The sequence below is a fragment of the Ovis canadensis genome, chromosome 5 (assembly GCF_042477335.2).
Source record: "Ovis canadensis isolate MfBH-ARS-UI-01 breed Bighorn chromosome 5, ARS-UI_OviCan_v2, whole genome shotgun sequence".
In the NCBI taxonomy this organism is placed as follows: domain Eukaryota; kingdom Metazoa; phylum Chordata; class Mammalia; order Artiodactyla; family Bovidae; genus Ovis; species Ovis canadensis.
In genome coordinates, this window is record NC_091249.1 from 122,447,523 (window position 1) to 122,472,609 (window position 25,087).

Consider the following 25,087-nt stretch of genomic DNA (forward strand, 5'->3'; position numbering starts at 1 on the left):
TGCAGCTTCAGCATCAGTCCTTCCAAAGAGTATTTAGGGTTGATGTCCTTTAAGATGGACTGGTTTGATCTCCTTGCTTTTCAAGGAACTCTCAAGAGTCTTCTCCAGCACCACAGTTTGAAAGCATCAGTTCTTCAGCACTCTCCCTTCTTTACGGTCCAGCTCTCCTATTTGTACATGACTACTGGAAAGACCGTAGCTTTGACTATATGGACCTTTGTCTGCAAAGTGATTTCTTGGACTTTTAACACACTGTCTAGGTTTGTCATTGCTTTCCTGCCAAGAAGCAGTCATCTAATCCCATGGCTGCAGTCACCATCCGCAGTGATCTTAGAGCCCAAGAAGAGGACGTCTGTCACTGCTTCCACGTTTTCCGCTTCTATTTGCCATGAACGGATGGGATTGGGTGCCACGATCATAGTTTTTTAAATATTGAGTTTTAAGCCTACTTTTTCACTCTTCTCCTTCACCCTTATCAAGAGGTTTTTTAGTTCCTCTTTGCTTTCTGCCATTAGAGTGGTATCATCCACATATCTGAGATTGTTAATATTTCTTCCAGCAATCTTGATTCCAGCTTGTAACTCATCCAGCCCAGCGTTTTGCAAGGTGAGGTCTGCCTATAAATTAAATAAACAGTATGATAATAAACAGCCTTGTCATACTCATTTTCAATCCTGAACCAGTCACTTGTTCCATACAGAGTTCTAACTGTTGATTCCAGACCTGTATTCAGCTCTCTCAGGAGACAGGTAAGGTGGTCTTGTATTCCCACCTCTTTAAGAGTTTTCCGCAGTTTGTTGCAATCCACACAGTCAAAGGCTTTAGTGTAGTCAATTAAACAGAGGTAGATGTTTTTCTGGAATTCCCTTGCTTTCTTTATGATCCAGCAAATGTTGGTAATTTGATCTCTGGCTCCTCTGCCTTTTATAAACCCAGCTTGAACATCTGGAAGTTCTTGGTTCACATAATGCTGAAACCTAGCTTGGAGAATTTTGAGCCTAACCTTACTAGCAGGGGAGATGAGTGCAATTGTCCGGTGGTTTGAACATTCCTTAGTACCACCTTGCTTGGGAACTGGGTTGAGGATTGACCTTTTCCAGTCCTATGGCCACTGCTGAGTTTTCCAAATTTGCTGACAAATTGAGTGCAGCACTTCGATAGCATCATCTTTGGGGATTTTAAATAGCTCTGCTGGAATTCCATCACCTCCACTAGCTTTATTGGCAGCAGTGCTTCCTAAGGCCCCCCTGACTTCACACTCCAGGATGTCTGGCTCTGAGTGAGAGACTACACCATCCTCGCATCCAGGTCATTAAGGTCTTTTTTGTCCAGTTATTCTGTGCATTCTTTTCAAGTCTTCTTAATCTCTTTTGCTTCTATAGGTCTTTACCATTTCTGCCCTTTATTGTGTGCATCTTTGGATGAAATGTTCCTTGATATTTCCATTTTTCTTGAAGAGGTCTCTGTTGTTTTCCTCTGTGTCTTCTCACTGTCCATAGAGGAAGGCCTTCCTGCATCTCCTCGCTGCTCTCTGGAACTCTGCATTCCGTTTGGTGCACCTCTCCCTCTCTCCCTTGCTTTTCCCTCCTCTTCTTTCCTTGGTTTCATATCTACCCCAAAATTCTGCTCTCAACTGTGAGTAGCAGCTATATCTTAGTGGTACCTACTGTGAGCCTCATCATACATCTGCATCATCTCTAATGCTTACACAACCGCGTGAGGAACTTTCCATGTTCCAAATTTTGGGGATGAGCTCTTGTATTATCCAAAGTGACAGAACTAATAAGGGGAGGACTTGTTTTTCGAACCCAGTCTCTTTCCAAATTCTATGAACTAAACTTCCTCAAGACAATGCTCTTCTGCGATTACCTTCCCTCCATGACCAACAGCTAAGACCAAGGGAAGTGGAGTTAAATCTGGAAGCGGGCCCAGACTCCAGTCCCGGGTGACCACATGGATGGTGCTAAGCAGGGGCTGCCAAGTGTAGAGATGGAGAAGGCCCTGAGTCTCACTTTGCCTGCCTTTCGGTTTAACTAAAGCCCGTCCTAACTACAGAAACAGCGACGCGCAGTCTTTCTCTTTTCACTTCATAGGGAGGTTGGGGCAGCCTCGCTTTGTCACAAGAGACAGGAGTGCTTCACAATGCAGACCAATTCTATAAAGCTCCCTGTTATCACTTCTAGCTCTCAGATCAGCGTTGTCCATGAAGTCTCGGGTGCTTCCTGCTTCTGCTGCTTAGAAGATAAACTATCTAACCTCTCCAGGCCTCTGTTTCATTGTATGTAAAGTGAAAAAGTAGTCCCCATCTCTATTTATGTGCAAGAATAAGAGCAAAGAAGTCTCTCAGTTGCCTAACAGAGTGCCTGAATTGTGAATGGTGGCTCCTGTCTCTCTCAGACATCACAAGGCTAAGATGATTGTGTGCTACTTCTAGAACACTAACAGATATCATAAAGAACACACTGGCCTCAGAGAACTTAAATATTTACTCTTACATGAAGCTGTCTGTATGCTGGATATGGATTCCGGACCAGAAATAAAAATCTAATTTCCTGCCCAGCAATTGAATGAACATCAAACCCTTATGTTCAGTGCAGTTTCCCCAGAGGAAATTCAAAGCTTAGCTGAGGGGTTTTAGAAGTTAAACTATCTGTTTGTGGCTGTTGGATAAGCAAGTGGAGCAGGAAGCCATTCTCCCAGCTGGCTAGAACTCAAAATAAGGAAAGCCTGCTGGAATCCTGTAAAGCACAGGTGATTAAAAAACAAAAACAACTGAATTGGTGATTTCAAAAAGTTTGAAGAATATTCTACCAAATCTCCTGAAATCTTATTCTTCTGACTAGTACATGTAACACACAAATGAAAATAACCATGATTTGCTTTAAAAAAATAAAATAAAAAATAAAAAACAAAAACAAACTATGGCTTTTGTTGAGATTGAGAAGAAGGAAGATTTTACTATAACTTTTCTTTGCCAGGAAAAAGCAGCAACCATACATATTCGTGGTGATCTGGAACAGAGAGAGAGCAAACATGGGGATTTCCATTGCGGAAAGTGCCCAGTTCTTGCAGCTACTACAGCAGCTGCCAAAGGGCTGGATACTGAAAGCGTCTGATCTGTCATCCGTTGTGGTGTCTGTCGCTACTGACGAATGTGTGCGTTGAATCTGGTGTACTGTCAGCGTGGGAACCCTGGCAGAGCTATTTCCTTTTTTGATGCTCAGATAACCGCGTGGCACAGCCGCCAAAGGAAGTGCTTCCAGAAGCTCATCAGGGTGCTCTGAATGGCTGGAAGAACATGCCTTGAGCACATGTCTTCCTGGCTTCAGCTACATTCCAAGAGGAAATGTGTTTGCATCCGATGATATGGAAAAGAATTATCAGGGCATAAGCACCCTGAATGTAGCAAGATTTTCTTTTTGACAAAGTCCCAATCCAATCCACGATGAATCATGGGATTAAAGCTAAAACACACAAGTCTGTAGTATAGTTTTGCTGCAAAGAAGGAAACAATCTTAAGTTTTGATCCAAGTGTGAAGTCTGACATGCTGTATTTCCTGTCTTCCTGTTCTTAGTCAGACCCTCAAAAAAAATAAATCTTTACTGACTAATGTGAGATCTAAAAATATTGTAGTTACTGATACAAATGATGTTAACTGGAAAGATTAAAGCACTCATCTCGAAAAAATTTTTTTTGAAAACAGCTTAGTTTCCATAGACTTCCCTGGTGGCTCAGACGGTTAAGCGTCTGCCTACAATGTGGGAGATCCAGGTTTAATCCCTGGGTTGAGAAGATCCCCTGGAGAAGGAAATGGCAACCCACTCCAGTACTCTTGCCTTGAATGGAGGAACCTGGTAGGCCACAGTCCATGGGGTTGCAGAGTCAGACACGACTGAGCGACTTCACTTTCTTTCTTTCTACAGTTTCCATGGGGAGAGAATAGACAGTAACAAGAAAAGATGACAAAATATTCTTTAGGTCACAGATGGAAAGAAATTTTCGTGCAATAGGAGTAAAAAGGTCTTACTTCCAGTCTGTGACACAGAACTCTGTTGATATGAACTTGCCCCACCTGAATCCATGATAACGAGCTGTGAGGTGTCCTTCCCTTAGAGTGAACTCACCCTTTCTGAATCCTTAGGAACGAGCTGTGAGGTATCCTCCCCTCCGTCTAGTTTACTTGACCCCTCTTGTCCTGTTCACTGACCTCAGCACCATCGCAGAAAGACAGAACGTGGAAACAAGCACAACTCAAGAGAATCAACTTTCTTTGCCCTTTCTAGAAAGAAAGGTATTTATATCAGTTTTCTACCCAAACATCTACCTGTGATTTTGCTTGGCCTATCTGTGGTATTTGTCTAACTTTCCTTAAAGAAAAATTGCACATTGCCTCCCAACTAAGCAATACTAACATCTCTTAGTAAGCAAAATTGAAGCAATGAATGTTGGCTAGACCACTTAGCCTATCTGCCAAAATGCACCTTGCTTTTCTCACTTAATATGCAGCCTTCCCGTGCTAGTGCGAACCTCATTATTATGAATGGCTTTTTGGTATTCTATTGTATGAATGTCCAGTACTTTTTTTAACAACTCACCTGCTGAGGCACATATCTGTTTTAACTTTCTGAGAACTGCTGATGTAGGCATCCTTCATTCCTAATTTTATATTTGTAAGTTTGTATTTATTTTCTTATGAAGAGTGCCTCTTTCTGAGGCTTGTGTAAGCTTCAAGCCTCACAACACCCAGAATTTATTCTTAAATATTTGACAATGTCCCTGTTTCTACTGCTTTCTAAATTTCTGAGTTAATTTATTTGATATTTTAATTGTTGATACATCACATTATCCAAAGAGGATATAATGATCATTATTAATAACAGTTAATACATGTAATTAAGTACTAGGTATTGTTCTACATGCCTTAGTGTATAAATAACTTGGTCCTTATGAAGATTCCATGAGATAGATACTGTTATTATCTATATTTTACAAATGAAGGAACTTAAATGTGAAATGATTAAGGCATTTAAAAAAAAGGACCAAGGCATAAGGCCAACAATTTAGTGGCATAGTCATTTTCTTCAGCTTTTGTTTCCCTAAAATCCTGAGTATATCTCTTTGTCCAATGCAATGGAATATTAAAAATGTGTTGACAGATATATAGAACAGATTTGTGGTTTCCAAGGGAGCAGGGGATGGGTTGCGAGTTTGGAATTAGCAGATGCAAGCTATTATATACAGAACAGATACACAACAAGGGCCTGCTGTATAGCACAGGGAACTCTGTTCAATATCCTGTAATAAACCGCAATGGAAAACATGAAGTAGAATATATAAACATAGAGCTGAATCAGCAGAAACTAAAAAAATTAATTTTTGTTGGAGTATATTTGCTTCACAATGTTGTTAGTTTCTACAGTACAGCAGAATGGATCAGCCATTCGCACACATATATCTCCACCTTTTCAGACTTCCTTCCCATCAGGGCACCACAGGGAGCTGCGTGGAGCTCCCTGGGCTACATAGCATGCTATCACTAGTTACCTCCCTAAAACACAGCGTTAAAAGAGCATATGCGTCACATGTAAAAGGAATTGATGCAATATTGTAGATCACTATGCCTGGGAACACTAGGGTTAGGGTCTTTCCAAGCAGTGTCACGGCATCAGTCAGGGGCTGTGGCCTCACACCAGAAAGTAGGCAAGTCCATGACCTTTTCATTGGGCTTTATGGTCATTTGGAGGCAACAATCCCCAAACCTCAGAGGTTGTTTTAGTTAGGTTAGACTGCAATAACAAAATATCATAGGATGGGTAGTGTAAACAAGGACACGGTTCAGGAGGCTGGAGGCCTATGAGCAGGCTGTCCACATGGCTGGGCTGTAGTCAGAGCTCTCTGGCCAGGGGCCCCTTCTTGGTGTTTAGACAGGCACCTTTGTGTCCAGCTTTGCCTCGTGACTCACACTTAAACCACACCCCAGTTCTTAACCAGATTGCTTATATTCAGATAAAAGTAGAATTGGTAAATTAGTGAATTTGGGGATTGGGCAAAATTATCATAGAATTAAATATCTTCTCCCTCATTCCACTCATTTTCTTTACTGCCTCTAAGCCACCATGAGTAAACTCCAGGATTTGGTGATGGACAGGGAGGCCTGTCATGCTGCGGTCCATGGGGTCACTGAGAGTCGGACATGGCTGAGCAACTGAACTGAAGCCACCATGGTTTTACATTTGTTGAGGAGGAAAAACAATATTTCCTTTTCAACATAATTATGAAAATAAAATGAGAAAATGGATATAAAGGTACCTTGCTAACTGCAAAGCATTCCACAATGCTTTGTAAACACAGTAAATAAAGTAACGTTCAGTTCAGTTCAGTTCAGTTGCTCAGTCGTGTCCGACTCCTTGTGAACCCATGAATCACAGCTCGCCAGGCCTCCCTGTCCATCACCATCTCCCGGAGTTCACTCAGACTCACTCCGTTGAGTCGGTGATGCCATCCAGCCATCTCATCCTCTGTCGTCCCCTTCTCCTCCTGCCCCCAATCCCTCGCAGCATCAGGGTCTTTTCCAATGAGTCAACTCTTCGCATGAAGTGGCCAAAGTACTGGAGTTTCAGCTTTGGCATCAGTCCTTCCAAAGAACACCCAGGGCTGATCTCCTTTAGAATGGGCTAGTTGGATCTCCTTGGAGTCCAAGGGACTCTCAAGAGTCTTCTCCAACACCACAGCTCAAAAGCATCAATTCTTCAGTGTTCAGCTCTCAACCCACTCCAGTACTCTTGCCTGGAAAATCCCATGGATGGAGGAGCCTGGTAGGCTGCAGTCCATTGGGTCACACAGAGTCGGATACGACTGAAGCGACTTAGCAGTAGCAGCAGCAGCTTTCTTCACAGTCCAACTCTCGCATCCATACACGACTACTGGAAAAACCATAGCCTTGATTAGATGGACCTTTGTTGGCAAAGTAATGTCTTTGCTTTTGAATATGCTATCTAGGTTGGTCATAACTTTTCTTCCAAGGAGTAAGCATCTTTTAATTTCATGGCTGCAGTCACCATCTGCAGTGATTTTGGAGCCCCCAAAAATAAAGTCTGACACTGTTTCCACTGTTTCCCCATCTATTTCCCATGAAGTGATGGGACCTATATTCTATATGGAGATTATCATACTAAGTGAAGTAAGTCAGACAGAGAAAGGCCAGTATCATATGATATTGTTTATATCTGGAATCTTAAAAAATGGTACAATGAACTTATTTGAAACAGACTCACAGACCTAGAGAAAGAACTAATGATGACCAGAGGGGAAGTAGGGGAAGAGACAGATTGGGAGTTTGGAATTGATGTACATGTTGCTATATTTAAAATAGATAGCCAACAATGATCTACCATATAGCACAGGGAATTCTGCTCAATATTCTATAATAACCTAAATGGGAAAATAATCTGAAAAGAATAGATACATGTATACTGTTAGGGGCCAAACCCTGGCTACGACAAGCTCAGTGAGGTATACTAAGCCTAGGACCTGAGTTATGGTTCTTTAACAGAACATTCCTCGACCAAATTAGGAAGACTTCCCGCACACACCAACCAAGGGGAGACAGGACGTGAACTCATCCTGCCTAGCCAATCATGTAACGCCAGCTACCCCTGTAACTGAGACAAAGAGCTGCCTGTATATAAGCCGCCATAATCCTTTGTTCGGGGCTCTTGTCAGATTCCACTGTGCTGGATGAGACTTGGGCCCTAGCGCGCTAGAAATAAACTCCCTTCTTGCCTTTGCATTACTGTGGTGGACTTGTTCTCTTGGTCGGTTTGGAGATACAGGCTCGGTGTATAACATTTGGGGGCTCGTCTGGGATCTCCATCCAACCGGGGAGAACAACTCTCCTGGTAGAAGGGGGCAACCTCGTTAGGAGGTATGAGCTCTGAGCACCGGTGTTAATGCTGTAAAGGCCCAGACTAAGTCCGGGGCCCAGTATCGTACTGGGAAGGCATCTGGGTATAGGTGCAGAGGCAAGTCCAGCATGAGGCCGAGTCCCCGGTGGCATACAGGGAGGGCAGCTGGCACTGAGGACGTCCTGACGGTAAGACACGTGCAAGTAGAGAAGGGGTTTCTGGCGGTGTAAAGAGGACCAAAGCATGCTGGGATTGGGTACCTGTTTGTTGTGCCGTTCCTGTGTCTCTGTGCCGGCTCTGTCGTCGTGAGTCTCATTGTTATTCGTGTTCTCTGTACCCATGGGGCAAACTGCTTCTACTCCGCTGTCTCTGATGACTGACCACTTCTCTGATTTCAAGTCTAGAGCTCAGAATCTATCATTACTGGTGAAGAAGAGCCAACTGGTGACTTTCTGTTCCACCGTGTGGCCTACCTTTGATGTCGGGTGGCTGCTAGAGGGAACCTTCAACCCCCAAATTATCCAGGCAGTTAAAGAGAGGGTGCTCACTCCTGGTCCTGCCGGGCACCCAGACCAGACTCCCTATATTCTGGCCTGGCAGGATCTAGTGAGAAACCCGCCAGAATGGCTTAAACCCTTTGTTCTCACTCCTCCTAAACCTCCTAAACCTCCCCATCCCTCTTCCCCAACTCCAACCTCGCCAAGCCCACAGGTGCTAGTCATGAAGTCTTCCGAAGAGAAGGAAAGAAAAAAGGATGAAAATCGACCGAAACCAGTATTCCAGGAATCTTCTCCGTATCCTAATCTGATAGACCTGGAGACCGAATTGTCCCCACCCCCATATGCGGATCCACATCCACCCTTGCTTCCACAGGTTCCACAAGTTTCATCAGGAGAAACCACGAGGGGAACCTAGCCTTCAGCTCCTCCCCGAGAAGGGGGCCCCACCAGGGGAACTTGGGGAAGGACAAGGGGAATGGCCAGCGTAGCAGAAGAAGACCCAGAAGTTCCCTCCTCCACCGTTCACGCGTTTCTGGTCCGGGCGGGGCCAGCCAGAGAGGGTGGAGAGCGGACACATCAGTATTGGCCCTTCTCCACTAGTGATCTGTACAATTGGAAAACCCAGACTCCCTCCTTCTCTGAAAAACCACAGAGTCTTATTGATCTTTTAGAGTCTATCCTTTTCACTCACAATCCCACTTGGGATGATTGTCAGCAACTGTTACAGGTGCTTTTCACTACAGAGGAGTGCGAACAGATCCTGCCAGAAGCTCGGGAAAATGTGCCAGGGGCGGATGGGAGGCCCACGATACAGCCTAACCTCATTGAGGAGGGGTTCCCCTCGGTGCGACCCAGCTGGGACTTCGAACGCGCTGAAGGTAGGGAGCGTCTCCGAGTGTACCGCCAGACTCTTACGGCCGGCCTTAGCGCGGCCGCCAGGAAGCCAACAAATTTGGTCAAAATAAATTCAGTGAGACAGGAGCCAAATGAGAGCCCGGCAGCCTTCCTTGAAAGGATAATGGAAGCCTTTAGACAGTATACCCCTATGGACCCACAGGCAGATGAGTCACGAGCGGCAGTTATGTTAGCATTTGTAAATCAAGCAGCCCCCGATATTAGAAAAAAGTTACAAAAGATAGAGAGGTTAAGCGAACAATCCCTGCAGGATCTAGTGAGGGCAGCTGAGAGAGTGTTTAATCATAGAGAGACCCCAGAGGAGAGAGAGGACCGCATTAGACGAGAAGAAAGAGAATTTAGAGCTGAAGAAAACCGTAAAAATAAAAAAGAGCTGGCCCAGATATTTTTTGCTGGGATTGAAAACAAAAACAGGTTCCAAAAAGGGAAAAAGATGGACTCAAAAATTGAAGAGAAAACAACAAGGCGTAAGCTTGAGAAAAACCAATATGCATTTTGTAAAGAGTTTGGACATTGGAAAGATAAATGCCCCAAGAAAAATCTGAAAGAGAGGCCCAGAACCCCCAAGAATGAGACCCCTTCCCCAGAAAGTCATATCCTCTACACGGGAGAGGATAGCGACTAGGGGGGTCAGGGCTCGATGCCCCTCCCCGAGTCCTGGGTAACCATAAATGTGGAGGGGAAACCGGTTGGCTTCATGGTGGACGCGGGAGCCCAATACTCAGTCTTAAACCAAAAAGATGGACCTATGTCTAAAAAAAGTAGCTGGGTACAGGGAGCAACCAGGACTAAACGATATGGATAGACTACAAAACGGTATGTGAACTTGGGGGCCCACCAGGTAACCCACTCTTTTTTGGTGATACCCGAGTGTCCAGCACCCTTGCTAGGAAGAGATTTACTGTCTAAAGTGAATGCCCAAATTCGTTTCGACCACGGACAAGTGTCGGTCTTAGATGGGACCGGGCATCCTCTCCAGGTCTTGTCTCTGGCATTGAAAGATGAATACAGACTATATTTGCCAGAGGCCCCAGCGTCAATAAACCCCGAAGTACAACCATAGATTCAAAGATACCCTCAGGCCTGGGCTGAAATAGCAGGAATGGGACGAGCCAAACAGAGGTCCCCTATCATTGTGGAACTAAAGGCCAATGCTTCCCCGGTGAGGGTACGGCAGTATCCCATGAGTCAAGAGGCTTGACAAAAAAATCACACCTCATATACAACGCCTCATAGATGCAGGGGTCCTAAAAAGGTGCCGGTCCCCATGGAACACTCCTCTGTTGCCTGTGAGAAAGCCTGGGGGGACTGATTTTAGACCAGTTCAAGATCTACAAGAAGTCAACAAATGGGTGAGTGATATTCATCCTACGGTTCCTAACCCTTATACACTACTAAGCAACTTGCCTCCAAACTACATTTGGTACACTGTTTTAGATTTAAAAGATGCCTTTTTCAGTTTGCCTCTTGCCCCCGCAAGCCAAGAGATCTTTGCCTTCGAATGGCAGGAAGACGGTGGTCAGACCCCTGTGCAGCTGACATGGACTCGCTTACCACAGGGTTTCAAAAACTCGCCCACGTTATTTAATGAGGCCCTGGACGAAGACCTCCGTGAGTATCAGCTTGAACACCCTACCATTGTTTTATTACAATATGTCGATGACCTCATGCTGGCAGCAGTTACAGAAAAAGATTGCCAAGAGGCAACAGGTGACCTCCTCCAAACATTGGAGACTTTAGGTTACAGGGCCAGTGCCAAAAAGGCCCAGATTGCCAAGCAGGAGGTTACATACCTTGGTTATAAGATAAAACAGGGCCAGAGGTGGCTAACACAGGCCATGAAAGAAACCATCCTCCAGATCCCTGAGCTGGCTAACCCTAGGCAAGTGAGAGAATTTCTGGGAACTGTGGGATATTGCTGGTTGTGGGTCTTGGGGTTTGCAGAAAAGGCTAGGCCCCTATATGAAGGGAGCAAGGAAAACAAGGACTGGAAATGGACTGAGCCAATGAAGAACGCCTTCCAAGAGCTCAGGCGAGCCTTGCTGGAAGCTCCTGCCCTTGCCCTCCCTGATCCATCTAAGCCTTTCCAATTATTTGTAGATGAAAAGCAGGGGATAGGAAAAAGGGTACTAACACAGAGATGGGGACCATGGAAGCGACCTGTACCTTACCTTTCCAAGAGGCTGCACCCAGTGGCAGCCGGATGGCCACCTTGCCTCCGTATCACTGCGGCCACCGCGCTCTTAGTCCACGATGCTGATAAACTGACTTATGGACAGAGACTCTTGGTCTACACTCCTCATGCCATAGAGAGAGTTTTAAAGCAACCCCCAGGTAAATGGATTTCCAATGCCCGCTTGATGCACTACCAGGCCTTGCTGCTTGACACCCCACGGATACATTTCCAAACGCCCTGCACTCTAAATCTGGCCACTCTTTTGCCCAATCCGGAGGGAGACAGCCCCCTCCATGATTGTGATGAGATACTGGCCGGGGTAACAGCAATACGAAAGGACTTAACCGATACTCCACTGGATAACAGTGAGCTAAGATGGTTCACAGACTGCAGCAGTTATGTAAAAGATGGACAGAGACAGGCGGGAGCCACAGTAGTAGATGACTCTGGACAGACCATATGGGCTGAGGCCCTTCCCCCAGATACCTCCGCACAAAAGGCAGAATTAATTGCCCTGATTCAAGCACTAGAGAGGGCCAAAGGAAGGAGAATAACCATCTTCACTGACAGTCGCTATGCTTTAGGCACGGTACACATCCAGGGCCCAATATATCGGGAACGGGGTTTTTTGACAGCTGAAGGGAAAGAAATTAAAAATTTGCCAGAAATCCATAGACTTTTGGAGGCTGTACAGATGCCTCGGGCTGTGTCAATAGTACACGTACTTGGACACCAGAAGGGCGACAACCCTATGGCACGAGGGAATCGTGCCACAGACCTGGCAGCTCAAAAGGTAGCTGATGAAGAGTACATCACCCCTGTGTTGGCGATTGAACTTCCACCTGCAGGTATGGGAACTTTGCCCCCAACCCCTGAGTATTCATCCTCAGACCTTGCTTGGATCCAAGAAAACACCAACCTTCAAAAAGGTGAAGATGGATGGTACCAAGACTCAGATGGCTACTTGATACTCCCCACTCAGTTGGGACAGCAACTATGGGAACATTTACACTTGACTACTCATCTGGGGGAAAAAAAGACTCTGATGCTCTTTCAAACTGCGCGCCTGTGATTCCCCCAGCACCAAACAACTGTGAAGAATATAGTACATGCTTGTAAGGCATGTCAACAAATGAGACCAGGGAAAGGACAACACACAGGACTGAGGTATCGGGGAGAAGGACCAGGGCAACACTGGGAAATAGATTTCACCGAGGTAAGGCCAGGCAAGTATGGTTACCGGTACTTGTTAGTGTTGGTGGATACCTTCTCAGGGTGGGTGGAGGCTTTTCCTACAAAGGGAGAAACCACAATGATAGTGGCGAAAAAGATTTTAGAAGAAATAGTTCCCAGGTTTGGCCTGCCAGTGGCCAATCGGCTCTGATAATGGACCTGCTTTTGTGAGTCAAATAGTTCAGAGCCTTGCCCTAGCCCTGGGGACCAAATGGAAATTACATTGTGAATACAGTCCACAGAGCTCAGGGCAAGTTGAAAGAATGAATCGGACCCTAAAAGAAACTTTAACTAAATTGGCTATAGAGACTGGCGGGGACTCCTTATCAACTTAATCTGACCCCATTCAAAATTCTGTATGAGAGACCTCCCCCTATGTGTCCAATCTTTGAAGGGAAGAATCTACCACCTCCCACGTTGGGACAATTCCAAGAGGCCTTGATGGCCTTAAGTAAGGTGCATTCCTGTGTTTGGAAACTGCTCCGGGAACTACATGTAGGTCAAAATAAGGGAACTGTCCCCTCACACAACATTGGCCCAGGAGATTGGGTGTGGGTCAGAAGGCACCAAACCAAGGCACTAGAACCCAGATGGAAGGGTCCTTATGTTGTTCTTCTTACCACCCCAACTGCCCTAAAGGTCGACGGTATCGGGCCTTGGGTGCATTGCAACCACGTACGCCAAGCCACCTCAGCAGAACAAGAAAATGCCAAGAAAGAATGGGAAGCATCTCTACACCCATCCAACCCCCTGAGGCTGAAGCTCTGTCACCGACAGGACCAAGACAAATCGTCTGGACCGTCTGGTGGATGACCATGTTACTCTGCTCCGAAGCTGCCCACGTAAACCCACATCAACCCATCAGAATCACCTGGAAACTGCAAAATGGACTAACACGTGAGATGCTCAACTCAACCACTGTAATACATCTGCCAAATACGTGGTGGCCAGACTTATACTTTGACCTTAAGCTGGTGGTAAATGTGCCTTGGGCTAGGGGTTTCCTCCAGATACAGGGGTTCTGGGCGTGCCTGGGCCACCAGAAGACCAACTGGAAAACTTGTGGGGGGGGCACAAGATTATTTTTGTAAATCATGGGATTGTGTTACTTGTAATGATGGGCCTCGGCGCTGGGAGGTAAGAGATCGGGACCTACTTAACTTCTCGTTCGCAGAGCCCATCCCCAAAGCCCTTGGGGATCCAACTTTTGAATGTGAAGAGAGTTGTAACTATGCACAGGTTAAGATAAGGTTCAATCAGGAAGAAGTGAAAAAAGAGGGGGCTTGGATTTCTGGCCTATCTTGGGGAATATAGACAAGAATGGTGGGAGGCGCATACATTTATGGGGGAATTTATAGTCACAAGCCAGGTTCTAGAGCCAACACAGGTACACAGTATAGGTCCCAACCCAATGGAAAAAATTGCTGTAACTCCCTACCCGACAACCTCCCTACCTATATCACAGAGACCAACAGAAGACCCAAAAGCAGACCCCCTTGTTAAACTCAGACATACAGATCCACTATGGAAATTAGTAAAGGCAGCCTATGCTACCTTAAATCAGACCCATCCTGAGGCAACTAAATCCTGTTGGTTATGTTACAACTTAATTCCCCCTTACTATGAGGCAATAGGCCTCAACGCCTCTTACGACCTGGCCAACGGCACCGATCCTCCCCAATGTCGATGGGGAGAACAAAAAGTAGGCCTTACAATGAGAGAGGTATGGGGAAAAGGGTTATGTATGGGCAAGATATTATCAGGGAGGTCTCCACTGTGTGCGCATGTCGTTGAACCTACAGACTTGCCCGTAGCCAGGTGGCTGATACCACGGATGGGAGGATGGTGGGTCTGTTCACACACGGGGCTGACTCCATGCTTACACAGCTCAATCTTTGACCCCAAAGAAGAATTCTGTGTTATGGTAGCAGTCGTGCCAAAAATTCTGTACCAGCCAGAAGAAACAATATATGATTACTGGGCCCAAAGGCTGACCTTAAGTTCTCAAGAAAGAACTTACAGAGTTAAGAGAGAGCCTATTACTGCCATAACCATTGCAACTATGTTCGGTCTTGAAATAGCCAGGGTCAGAGCAGGAATAACAGCCTTGTCCCTGCAAAGCCAGGGATTTAACTCCCTGAGAGCAGCCATAGATGAAGACATCACCCGTGTAGAGCAATCTATTAGTCATTTGGAATCGTCTTTAACTTCCCTATCTGAAGTAGTTCTGCAAAACAGAAGAGGATTAGATCTACTTTTTCTACAACCAGGGGGACTCTGTGCAGCCCTAGGAGAAGAATGTTGTTCCTATGCCGATCACACAGGAATAGTCAGAGAATCTATGGCCAAAGTGAGAGAGGGACTAGCCCAACGCAGACGGGAACGTGGTGAGGCCCAACAAGGGTGGTTCGAGTCCTGGTTTCAGCAGTCCCCTTGGTTGACCACTCTAATCTCCACGTTGCTGGGGCCCCTGCTAGTGCTTCTACTGATACTTACTTTTGGTCCCTGTATTATCAATAGACTTATAGCCTTTGTAAAAGAACGTATAAACACCGTACAGCTATTTGTGCTTCGGCAACAATATCAAACTGTGTCTCAGGACCAAGAGAAAGATTCCTCTATATGATCTAAGGACGGGGGGAATGTTAGGGGCCAAACCCCGGCTACGACAACCTCAGCGAGGTATACTAAGCCTAGGACCTGAGTTATGTTTCTTTAACAGAACATTCCTTGACCAAATTAGGAAGACTTCCCACACACACCAACCAAGGGGAGACAGGACGTGAACTCATCCTGCCTAGCCAATCATGTAACGCCAGCTACCCCTGTAACTGAGACAAAAAGCTGCCTGTATATAAGCCGCCATAATCCTTTGTTCGGGGCTCTTGTCGGATTCCACTGTGCTGGATGAGACTTGGGCCCTAGCGAGCTAGAAATAAACTCCCTTCTTGCCTTTGCATTATTGTGGTGGACTTGTTCTCTCGGTCGGTTTGGAGATACAGGCTTGGTGTATAACATATACGTATAACTGAATTAGTCTGCTGTACATCCAAAACTAATACAGCATTGTTAATTAACTACACACCAATATAAAATAAAAATTTAAAAAGGCAAAAATGCATTCAAGGTTATGAAATATTTTGAGATTTTCCTAAGCAAACCACATTTTCTATATGCAGTATACATGTGTAGCTGTCTCACCAATATTTACATAGAAAGGATTCCTGATGTTGCAGGCATGTTTATCTTGGAAAGTTTGTGCCAAGAAAGATTGGCATGGAACACATGTGGAACTACTGTGGCTTCCACACAATGTCAGCCAAATCTGGGGATTAATCACAGCAAGAAACTGTGACTCTTACAAGAAACATTTAAGAAGAAGACAGTAAGGAAAACAAAAACCTGCTGCCTTTGTACATATACATTGTGCCAATGCCAAATCGCTGGTTTTGCCATGGTAACTATGAAAGATGGAACCACTGGGGAGGGCTGGGTCAAGGGTATATTAGAAACGCCTTCGAACCTATAATTATTTCAAAATAAAAGAGTAAAATAATATTCAGTTATTTGCTACCTCAAAAGGAAAGAAGCTGGATCAGAAGGAGCAAGAATTGGGAAACAAACCATTGATATCAACTAACGTAAAAGTAGAGACAAGGAGTTGGCTTACACTCTGGCTGTTACCTCCTGATGGGACTTGGCTTCCAGTGGGGTAAAATTGGGCCACCTCTCAGGTGCTAAGAGATGATGCCAGCTGTGGTTTGCGAGCTCCACTCACGCGGTGGTTTCTGAGGGGACACTCCCAAAGAAAAGTCATTGCTCTTTGCCCTTTTCCCTCCTTCCATATGGAATGTGGGAAAATGCTATGTAGCAGCTATTCTGAAGTCTTGAGGTAAAAAGTATGTGGGCAAAAGCGACAAATAAGGATAGAACTAGAAAGGCAAGAAAAGCCTGGGTCCCTCAAGGCACTACAGATTTCCTGGCAGTCTTGGACTTTTTACTATCTGATGAAAGCAAATGCTTCAGTGGTTGATTTATTTTTGAACTTTCAGCTCTAATTAAATCCTGATTTTAAATATATAGATATAATGTAGAGTATATATTAGAATAAAATCTCAAAGGAAGATGTAGATGTGTGTGTAAAATAGACTGGAGGGGTGATCAGCAAACTCGGACGCGTAGTTACCACTTAGGAAAGAAGCTGGACATGAGAGGGGAAGTCCCCATTGTGTTCAGTATGCTTCGGACACTATTCTAATCTTTATTTGAATCTTCTACTGTGAATGTATTTATAATTTTAAATCAAGAAATGAACATTTTCAGTTCCTTTATTTCCATGTGTGTGTGTGACCCTGCATTCTGCTTTTCAAGTTGTCACAGGAAAAGCAGGTGAACGACTTTGAAAATTCAGGCTGTGACCTTCATATGATTTTAAAGGTGAGCACTCAAGCCAAAAACAATATCTTACTTTTCCTTACCCTCAAGCCATCACTGCTGGAAACTCCACTGAGCAAGCACGCTCTCCCACTGAGCCGCCTGATGAGACCCAGCCGCCCCGGTCTCTGCGGCTGCACCCAGGGCCACCCAGAAATGACTGCAGCGTCTGGGATCAGTCACACGCTGGTCTCCTCTCCAACGCTTCTACTGGGAATAAATAGGTGTAAGTCATTATCAGTAACAGCGTTCAAGGGGAAAGCCAGGCTAAATCACACGGTGTGAAGAATTCTTCACACCGAGAAGAGCACCGAGTTACGGAGCCAAGCCGGCAGCTTGGGAGCTGACTTGGAAAGTCAGAGGGTGCTCGGCACCCTCGCAATCCACGGACAGGCTGCTGCAGCTCTGGGTGAAGCCGCTGACTCTACAGGCTAACAGCACAGCCAGCTCTGGCTTTAAAAGAAAATGCTCTCTTCCCGAATCAGTCTCAAGCCTTCAAGAAACCAACAGACACAAGCTGAATACCTATGATGGCCCAAGCACTGGACTAGACTTTGTGTTAAGAGCACGGAGTGAAGAGGTGGGGAAATCAGTGTAGTAACCCTCAAGACACATTTCTCCATAGGTCTCGCTAAGCCATGAAAGTGAAGAGTGAAAGTGTTGGTCGTTCAGTCGTGTCCGACTCTCTGCAACCCCATGGACTGCAGCCCACCAGGCTTCCCTGTCCATCGTCAGCTCCTGGAGTTTACTCAAACTCATGTCCATCAAGTTAGTGATGCCATATAAGGAAGAATAGAAAAGCACTCAGAACTTTGGGACCAGATCCTGGAAGGTATTAAATGCCCTTAAGGATGCCTTTTACACAGAGAGCAATGGTGAGGCCTCCAGGAGATTTTTAAACCAGAAAATGAACTACCAGAAAGAAACTGAACTGTGAAGTGACTGTTGGGTGCAGGGTCAGGAAGAAGAAGAAGCTGAGGCACAGGGACTAATCAGGAGGTGGCAGCAGTTCAAGGAAGATACTCAGGGCCTGTGTGAAGGTAGAAACTGAAGGGACAGGGAAAAGGGCTGTTATGGGACATTGGTATAAGTAAGTACAGGCAGGCCAATGATTGGGATGTCTTTCGCTTGCTCCTTGGAAGAAAAGCTATGGCCAACCTAGACAGCATATAAAAAAGCAGAGGCATTATTTGCCAACAAATATCCGTCTAGTCAAGACTATGGTTTTTCCAGGAGTCATGTATAGATGTGAGAGTTGGACAATAAAGAAAGCTGAGCACCAAAGAATTGATATTTTTGAACTGTGGTGTTGGAGAAGACTCTTGAGAGTCCCTTGGACTGCAAGGAGATCCAACCCACCAATCCTAAAGGAGATCAGTCCTGGGTGTTCATTGGAAGGACTGATGTTGAAGCTGAAAGTCCAACACTTTGGCCACCTGACGCGAAGAGCTGACATCTTTGGAAAAGACTCTGACGCTGGGAAAGATTGAAGGCAGGAGGAGAAGGGGACAACAGAGGATGAGATGGTTGGACAGCATCACTGACTCAATGGACACGAGTTTGAGCAAACTCCAAGAATTGGTGATGGACAAGGAGGCCTTGCGTGCTCTGGTTCATGGGGTTGCAGAGAGTTGGACACGACTGAGTGACTGAATTGAACTGAACTGAATTAACTGTTTAGTATTTATATTTACAAGTGGTACACACAGACATCATACTTTTAATACACTATTTTTTAGAACACTTAGAATTACAGAAAAATTACTGTTTTGAACATGGTGCAGATAGATTGCATATAGTCGGCCTCAGTTTCCCTTGCTAACATCTAACGTTAGTATGGCACGTTTGTTACAATTAGTAAACCAATGTTTACATATAACTATTAACAGAAGTCCGTATACACTCCACAGTCTTAGTTTTTATCTGAGGTCCTCTTTTTGTTCTAGGGTCCAGGATACCATATTACATTTAGTCACCATATCTTCTTAGGCTGTGACATTTCTCAGACTTATTTTTAAAGGCCTTGACAAATGTGAGGAGTAATGGTCTCATATTTTGCAGAATGTCCCTCAATTAGAGTTCGCTGATGTTTTTCTCATGATTAGGCTGGGTTTGGATCCTCAGGAGGAAGGTCATAGGGGTAAAATCCCATTTCTCATCACATCAAGGGCACCTGCTGTCAAGCTGACTTGCTGCCGATGCTGTTAACTTTGGCCTCCTGGCTGAGGAATCTATTTGTCCGATTTCTCCACTGCACATTTACCTTGTTCTCATCCTTCTTGTGATCTTCTCTTTAAAAGGAAGTCACTGTGTAAACACAAACATTGGCAAGAAAAGAAACACTTTCTCCAGTTCAGCTCTAATGGCCACTTAGATACCTCCTTCAGCCACACAAGTCCAGAAGCCATTTAAGTCTACACAACTCAGAAGCCACTTTAGCAAGCATCTGCTGTGACATGAGCTGGCTCATGGGGGGTCTCACTCCTCACCAGGCTATGATCAGTTTCAGCCACATGCCATGTTCTCCCCAAGGTCAGCAGACACAGACACCTTCCCTCTAAAGCTGCCCACCTTTCCAGCCATCCTTCAGTCCCAGTAGCGATGGAGGACCCTTGGAGATGGACTGCTCAAATCACCTGGCCATGGGACCCAAGTGAAGCCTGAATCCTTCCCAGCAGCCCGCCCCACCCCCTGGACACACCACCTCTGCTGTTACATCCCAGAAAATCGCCACCTTCCAGCCTCAGGTCCACATCACAGCTGGAGGGTGTGATCAAGCCCCCACTGCCGCCCTGCCCTGAGACAACCCTATTTTTAGGCCACTGCTGAATCAAGAGAGGAGAGGTTCAAATTCCTCTCCCCCATATCCTGGGGATGGCAGGGTTTCTTTTTCCTTGGCACACTTGAAGCAAATTGGGCCTATGTCCATTTTTGCCTTAACGATCATCCAAAATACAAACTCCATTCAAGTTACACTCAAAACAGAAACTCTTTCTTTCTTGGTTTCAAGATGCCAATTCATGTAAGTGTATGTCATGGATCAAATGCAGGGTGAGACGAATTCCCACATGCAAAGTTTACAAAGGAAATGTGTCAGAACCATTGCATAACTCCAGGAGCCCAAGGCCAGAGTGAGGGCATCAGTAGGCTTGAGCATGGGGAGAGGGGAAGGTGAGCCAAGGGGTATCTTTAGAGACAGCTGCCTTCCTGCTGAGTCCTGACCCCCTACCCCACTCCCACCTGGAGCCTTGTGATGCGGACTTTCATGGGGTCACATGGAGAGTTTTGAAACATGTTCTATGTAGTGGAGCAACGCAGCACACACGAGCTTAAGTCTCGGAAGAGAAAACTAAAAAGTGCTTCAGCAACAAAACGAGAATAGTGCAGGAGTTTGGCCTGTACTCACAGAGCTTGCAAATTGCTGTGGAGGCCAAAGATGAATACAGTTTTTTGTTTTTCCACGGTCCTCCCATGGGGAGAGAGAGAGAGATAGGCATAGGCCTTCCCTTTGGATCCAGGTAAGCTCTGTGACAATTCTGGGGTCAGCAGGAATGACTCAGTGCCAATTTCTGGTCCATCTTCTCTCTTTTAGAATATTCCTTGGAAATCCTGCCTGTAATAAATTGTCCACCCTGAGACCACCAGCCTAGAGAAGCCCTGGGCAAACACTCTGGATGACAGCCAACTTCCCAGTCAAAGCACCCAACATTTAAGCCTTAGACACAAGACCTGCCCATCCTCCAGTTGCAATGAGTGACTCCTACCAATGCCACATAGAACAGAAGAAGCACCCAATGAGCCACTCCTAAAGCCCTCCTGCAAGAAAAGAAAAAGTAAATTACAATCAAAAAGTTGCTGCTTTAAGCCATTAGATCTGGGGTAAATAGTTATGCAGCAGTAGGTAACCAGAGCGGTGGCAACAGACTGTCTCCGGTGGGTAATTTGGAGGGCTCCTGGAAGAGAGCTGCAGCACAGTACAAAGATAAGGGTTTGAGTTATGCCCAGAGCTGAGCCCTGCCCAGGGGCCTTTCTAGAGATGCTGGTGGACCATCAGGAAGCGAGAGGTGGCACCAGACAACTCAGGGCTACGAAAGAGGTTGAAAATGCCTGCCCAGAGCAGAGATTTGTCTGTGTCAGTCAAGGACACTGGGATGAGTTTAGCAGTGGATTCTGAAACGACCATGAAAGCATTCCACAGAGGAAGCTCTGGCTTCTAGACAGGAGAACGTGGCAGAAACAAGACAGGAAGGCTCAATGGCCTGAAGCGTGCAAAGTGAGCTGATTTGCTAATACGTCTGTGTGGTCTTCATGACAGACCAGAACCTGGGACCAGGAGTTGATGAAAAGAAGGCGAAGAAAAGATGGACGCGGGGGATCCAAGTCTCTAGTGGAACAAGGGTGCTTTATTCATGGAGGTGTGTGCTTACATATTGTTATACAAGGAAGCTTTAGGCAAAAACTAAAGTTGAGTGAAAAACACTGTAACCAGACACATCACAACAGTAACTAAGGGAATAACAATCGTCATGGGGCCATAACAACAGTTTCTAGGGGAACAACAGTTGTCATGGGGCCATAACAACAGTTTCTAGGGGAACAACAGTCGTCATGGGGCCATAACAACAGTTTCTAGGGGAACAACAATCGTCATGGGGCCATAACAATAGTTTCTAGGGGAATAACATTCGTCACAGGGCCAGAAGACAATCCAGGTATTGGAAATAGGAACAAGACTAAGTAGTTTCACAGAAAAGTAAAAGGTTACTGAAAGGAACCCAGGCGTGTGTTCTGCCGCATGACCTCAGTCCTGAGAACTGCGTGCAGCTCTGCTCGTTTCTATTTTCCAGGAACTGATAAGGGACAGAGGGCCCTTGAGAAATGAAAAACAACATATAGGCTTCCTTAAAATTAAACGCTCCCTGACAATCCCCCCTTTTTCTACTATTCTGAATTTGTTTAGTGGAAACAATTTATGTTGACAGGCATCCTTATACAACAAATACAGTTACCTGCCGGGAGCCAGCATGGGAGATCCCACCCATGACAAGGTCATGCAGAGAGACCTGACAGGCAAGGCGAGTCAGGTCTCAAGGGGTCCTCTGCCTGAGCATCTACTCCCAAAACCAGAGTCTGCCTGCCTTATTGTTCTGTGCTTTCCACACACCACCACCTTTCTCTGGAAAAAGTTAACTCAGAGCTCCAACTGATCTCCTGCATATGAAAGAAATGGCTCAGCTTAAACCCCTCTGACGGCTCTCTAACTTGCCTGACAGCTGGAGACTTTTACAACTTGTAATTGTTTACAGCCCCCCAACCACGAGAGACACGAAGCTTAAAGCATCTTAAAGATATAGAGCCTTTTTAGAGCTAAGAATTAGTTTGGTGAAGGGATTCATTGGTTGAATTAATGTTTGCCACCAGGCCTCCATATCCTTTATCTTTTAGGCACCTGGGAGGATAGTAATCAATGTAATTGGGATGCAGAAATAGGAATATAGTAGTTTTTATGTTAGCAACACTAGACTTTTGAGTTAATGAATTTTCTCTCCGTTATAAATCACTGTACTCCTCTTTCTTTGTTTGTTATAAATTGCTGTGTCCTCGCTGTGTAAGGATGTAACTTTATTTAGTGCTTTCTGAGAGCGGCACCAGACTTTGGGAAGAACAACACAAACAAGCTCTCTGGTTGACAGATCCGTATCCGAAAAGGGCCGTAAAATGTTAACTGGCCCTTTGGCCAGAAGATGATGTAAATCACCTAAGACTTGTGTATACAACTAGGTATGCAGAGAGAAAGCCTGGTCTCGGTAAGAGTCAGGGCTGCTGACACTGCATAATTTTGTATTATCCATTGATCTCTATGTACAATCAAAAGTATAAAAGGCCTTTCTGGACAATGGAGGATGGGCCAGTCATTGGAAAGACTGGTTCCCCTGTGTCTTTTCTTACTCTATTTTCAGGCTGAATTCCCATCTGGGGCGTGGAGGCTCGCCATGTCTACTTACTTGCCCTGGCTTCTAAGACCCACGAGAGAGGGAGCCCAAGGAGGGGCACCCTCCGCTATTCAAACGGGCGCCAGTGGCCTAACGTAGATGGTGCAAATCTCTTGTCCTGAGGTTTTATTAGTTCTCCATGTAAACCAAGTTATTCAGCATCTTTTCTCCACTAAATTTTCCTACTACACTGTTTCTTCCCAATCTCTCTTTATATTTCTAAATAAATAAGTTTTTCCTCGCCATGCCATCCCCACTTTGAATTACCCTGGATCCACATGGGCTGGACCCTGGCAATTACCAGGACAATCACCACTGTTACAGCATCAAACCCAATACTGTGAGTAATGCTTTGGAACTGTCTTCAAGGATCTAGCCCAGATAATTGATCAGCTAGCTATTCAGCTAAAGTTTCCAAATTATTGCAAGAGGACAGACTTTTAGGGAAGGTTTCAAAGATTTTCTTTTGCAATAATTGTACATTTAGGGAAGCATCATCATGTACGTCTTTCAAGTGAAATTTAATTTGTTCCCAGTTGTAAGCACTATAGTTGAACCAAACAAAAGTGATACAAAATTGTGTAGAATTCCAATCGCATTTTAGTATTACTTGTTTTTGTAAATCTATTAATTGATCTCTGACTCATTGGACGTTTTTAGTTCCTGTATTTCTTCTTGAATTTCGTCATCTGAGCCTGAGCAGCCCACATAATATGAGCATCTTTGGTCCAATTTTGAATAAAGTTGTGTGTTTGAATTTAGGTTTGTAAAGCGATGTCTGCAATAGCGGCAGTAATGCAAATAGCTATTAATCCCAAAATGCCAAAAATTAACCATCCAATGAATTGTTTAGATCACCGGAGGAATTTAGTGAGTAGATGGGAGGCAAGTCCTGCCATGTAACCCTCTTTCGAGGGGTTCATTTTTCAAAGAAACAGAGGAATTAAGACAAGTATACATTTTGTAATCTATACAAGTCACAAAGTGTAGAGTCTTGTTAAATTGTAAGGTCTCTATAGCTGTAACAAAAGGAAGGGGAACACAAGCTTGTGCAAAACACGAATGACTGTAATGAAAGGAACAGTCACTATGAGTTGAAGAGCGAGCCCAGCAGAGCTATACCAGCCAAAGTCACGGCCGTCAGGGACCAGCAGTTGAAGCGCTCCTGGCCCTTTTGGCTCTCGGTTGCTGTCTTGTTTTCATAGAATTCCACAGAAGCGTCCCAGCCGCCATTCTCCTGGATCCAAGGCTCTAGGTGGTCATTTAGCTGGCTGGCCATCCAAGTCATGACCTGACTCACCAATACCTGGATCTCCTTGTCTATGCTTTCCATGCATAGTGCCCCCCCGAAGGAGAAAAAGGCCACAGTGTGACCCCAGTTCACCCCGTCCCAGAAGAGCTCATACATTACCTGTTCAAAGCTCTGATATGCTGTCCCTGGGGTGGTGTGGAGCTGGGACGTCAGGTCGCTGACCGTCTGTTGGTGCCTCAGTTCAAACTCGCTGCCTGTCTCCCTTGGGGCTTGCTGTGCTATTGTCACGGGACCACTATCCGGGCGTCCAGGCTTCTGTGTGGCCAGTGGCTCCATTCACCGCAGGGCTATGCACCAGGTGCCAAGATGGGTTGGCATTGATGGCATTCGGGTTTCCATATCTGATTTTGTCCCTTCTGAGGCCTCAGTTCTCCTCCACATCATTAAATTGACTCCAGCTGTATCCTTTCTGGGAAAGCTTGTAAGAGAGAAAGTCAACCACCAGCTCTCAGTTGCTCTGAGACATTTTTATAATAAGGATGGGTTTCACCAGTCTATTGCCTAAAATACCTGTAGTAAAAAAGGGGGTTATGTATATAGGTCCAATAAGTATGATTAATTAATTCAGCTTGAGTGGGGGAAGCAAAAGCAAGCAAAGCAAGTATAGCAACAAAAATAT

At 45.3% G+C, this 25,087-nt stretch overlaps 1 protein-coding gene and 1 pseudogene across 1 annotated transcript; one reads left to right on the forward strand and one right to left on the reverse strand.

The window, feature by feature from the left end:
* The first annotated feature begins 8,880 nt into the window (after positions 1 to 8,880).
* LOC138441645 (uncharacterized) lies at positions 8,881 to 17,448 on the forward strand. The gene is given in 6 exon segments (XM_070292426.1): positions 8,881 to 8,984; positions 9,072 to 10,518; positions 10,520 to 12,344; positions 13,369 to 13,571; positions 14,357 to 14,452; positions 17,167 to 17,448. Coding segments are annotated over 6 exon segments (3,957 nt in total).
* Positions 17,449 to 24,243: 6,795 nt separating this feature from the next.
* On the reverse strand, positions 24,244 to 24,934 carry LOC138441646 (bcl-2-like protein 1; annotated as a pseudogene).
* Positions 24,935 to 25,087: the final 153 nt, after the last annotated feature.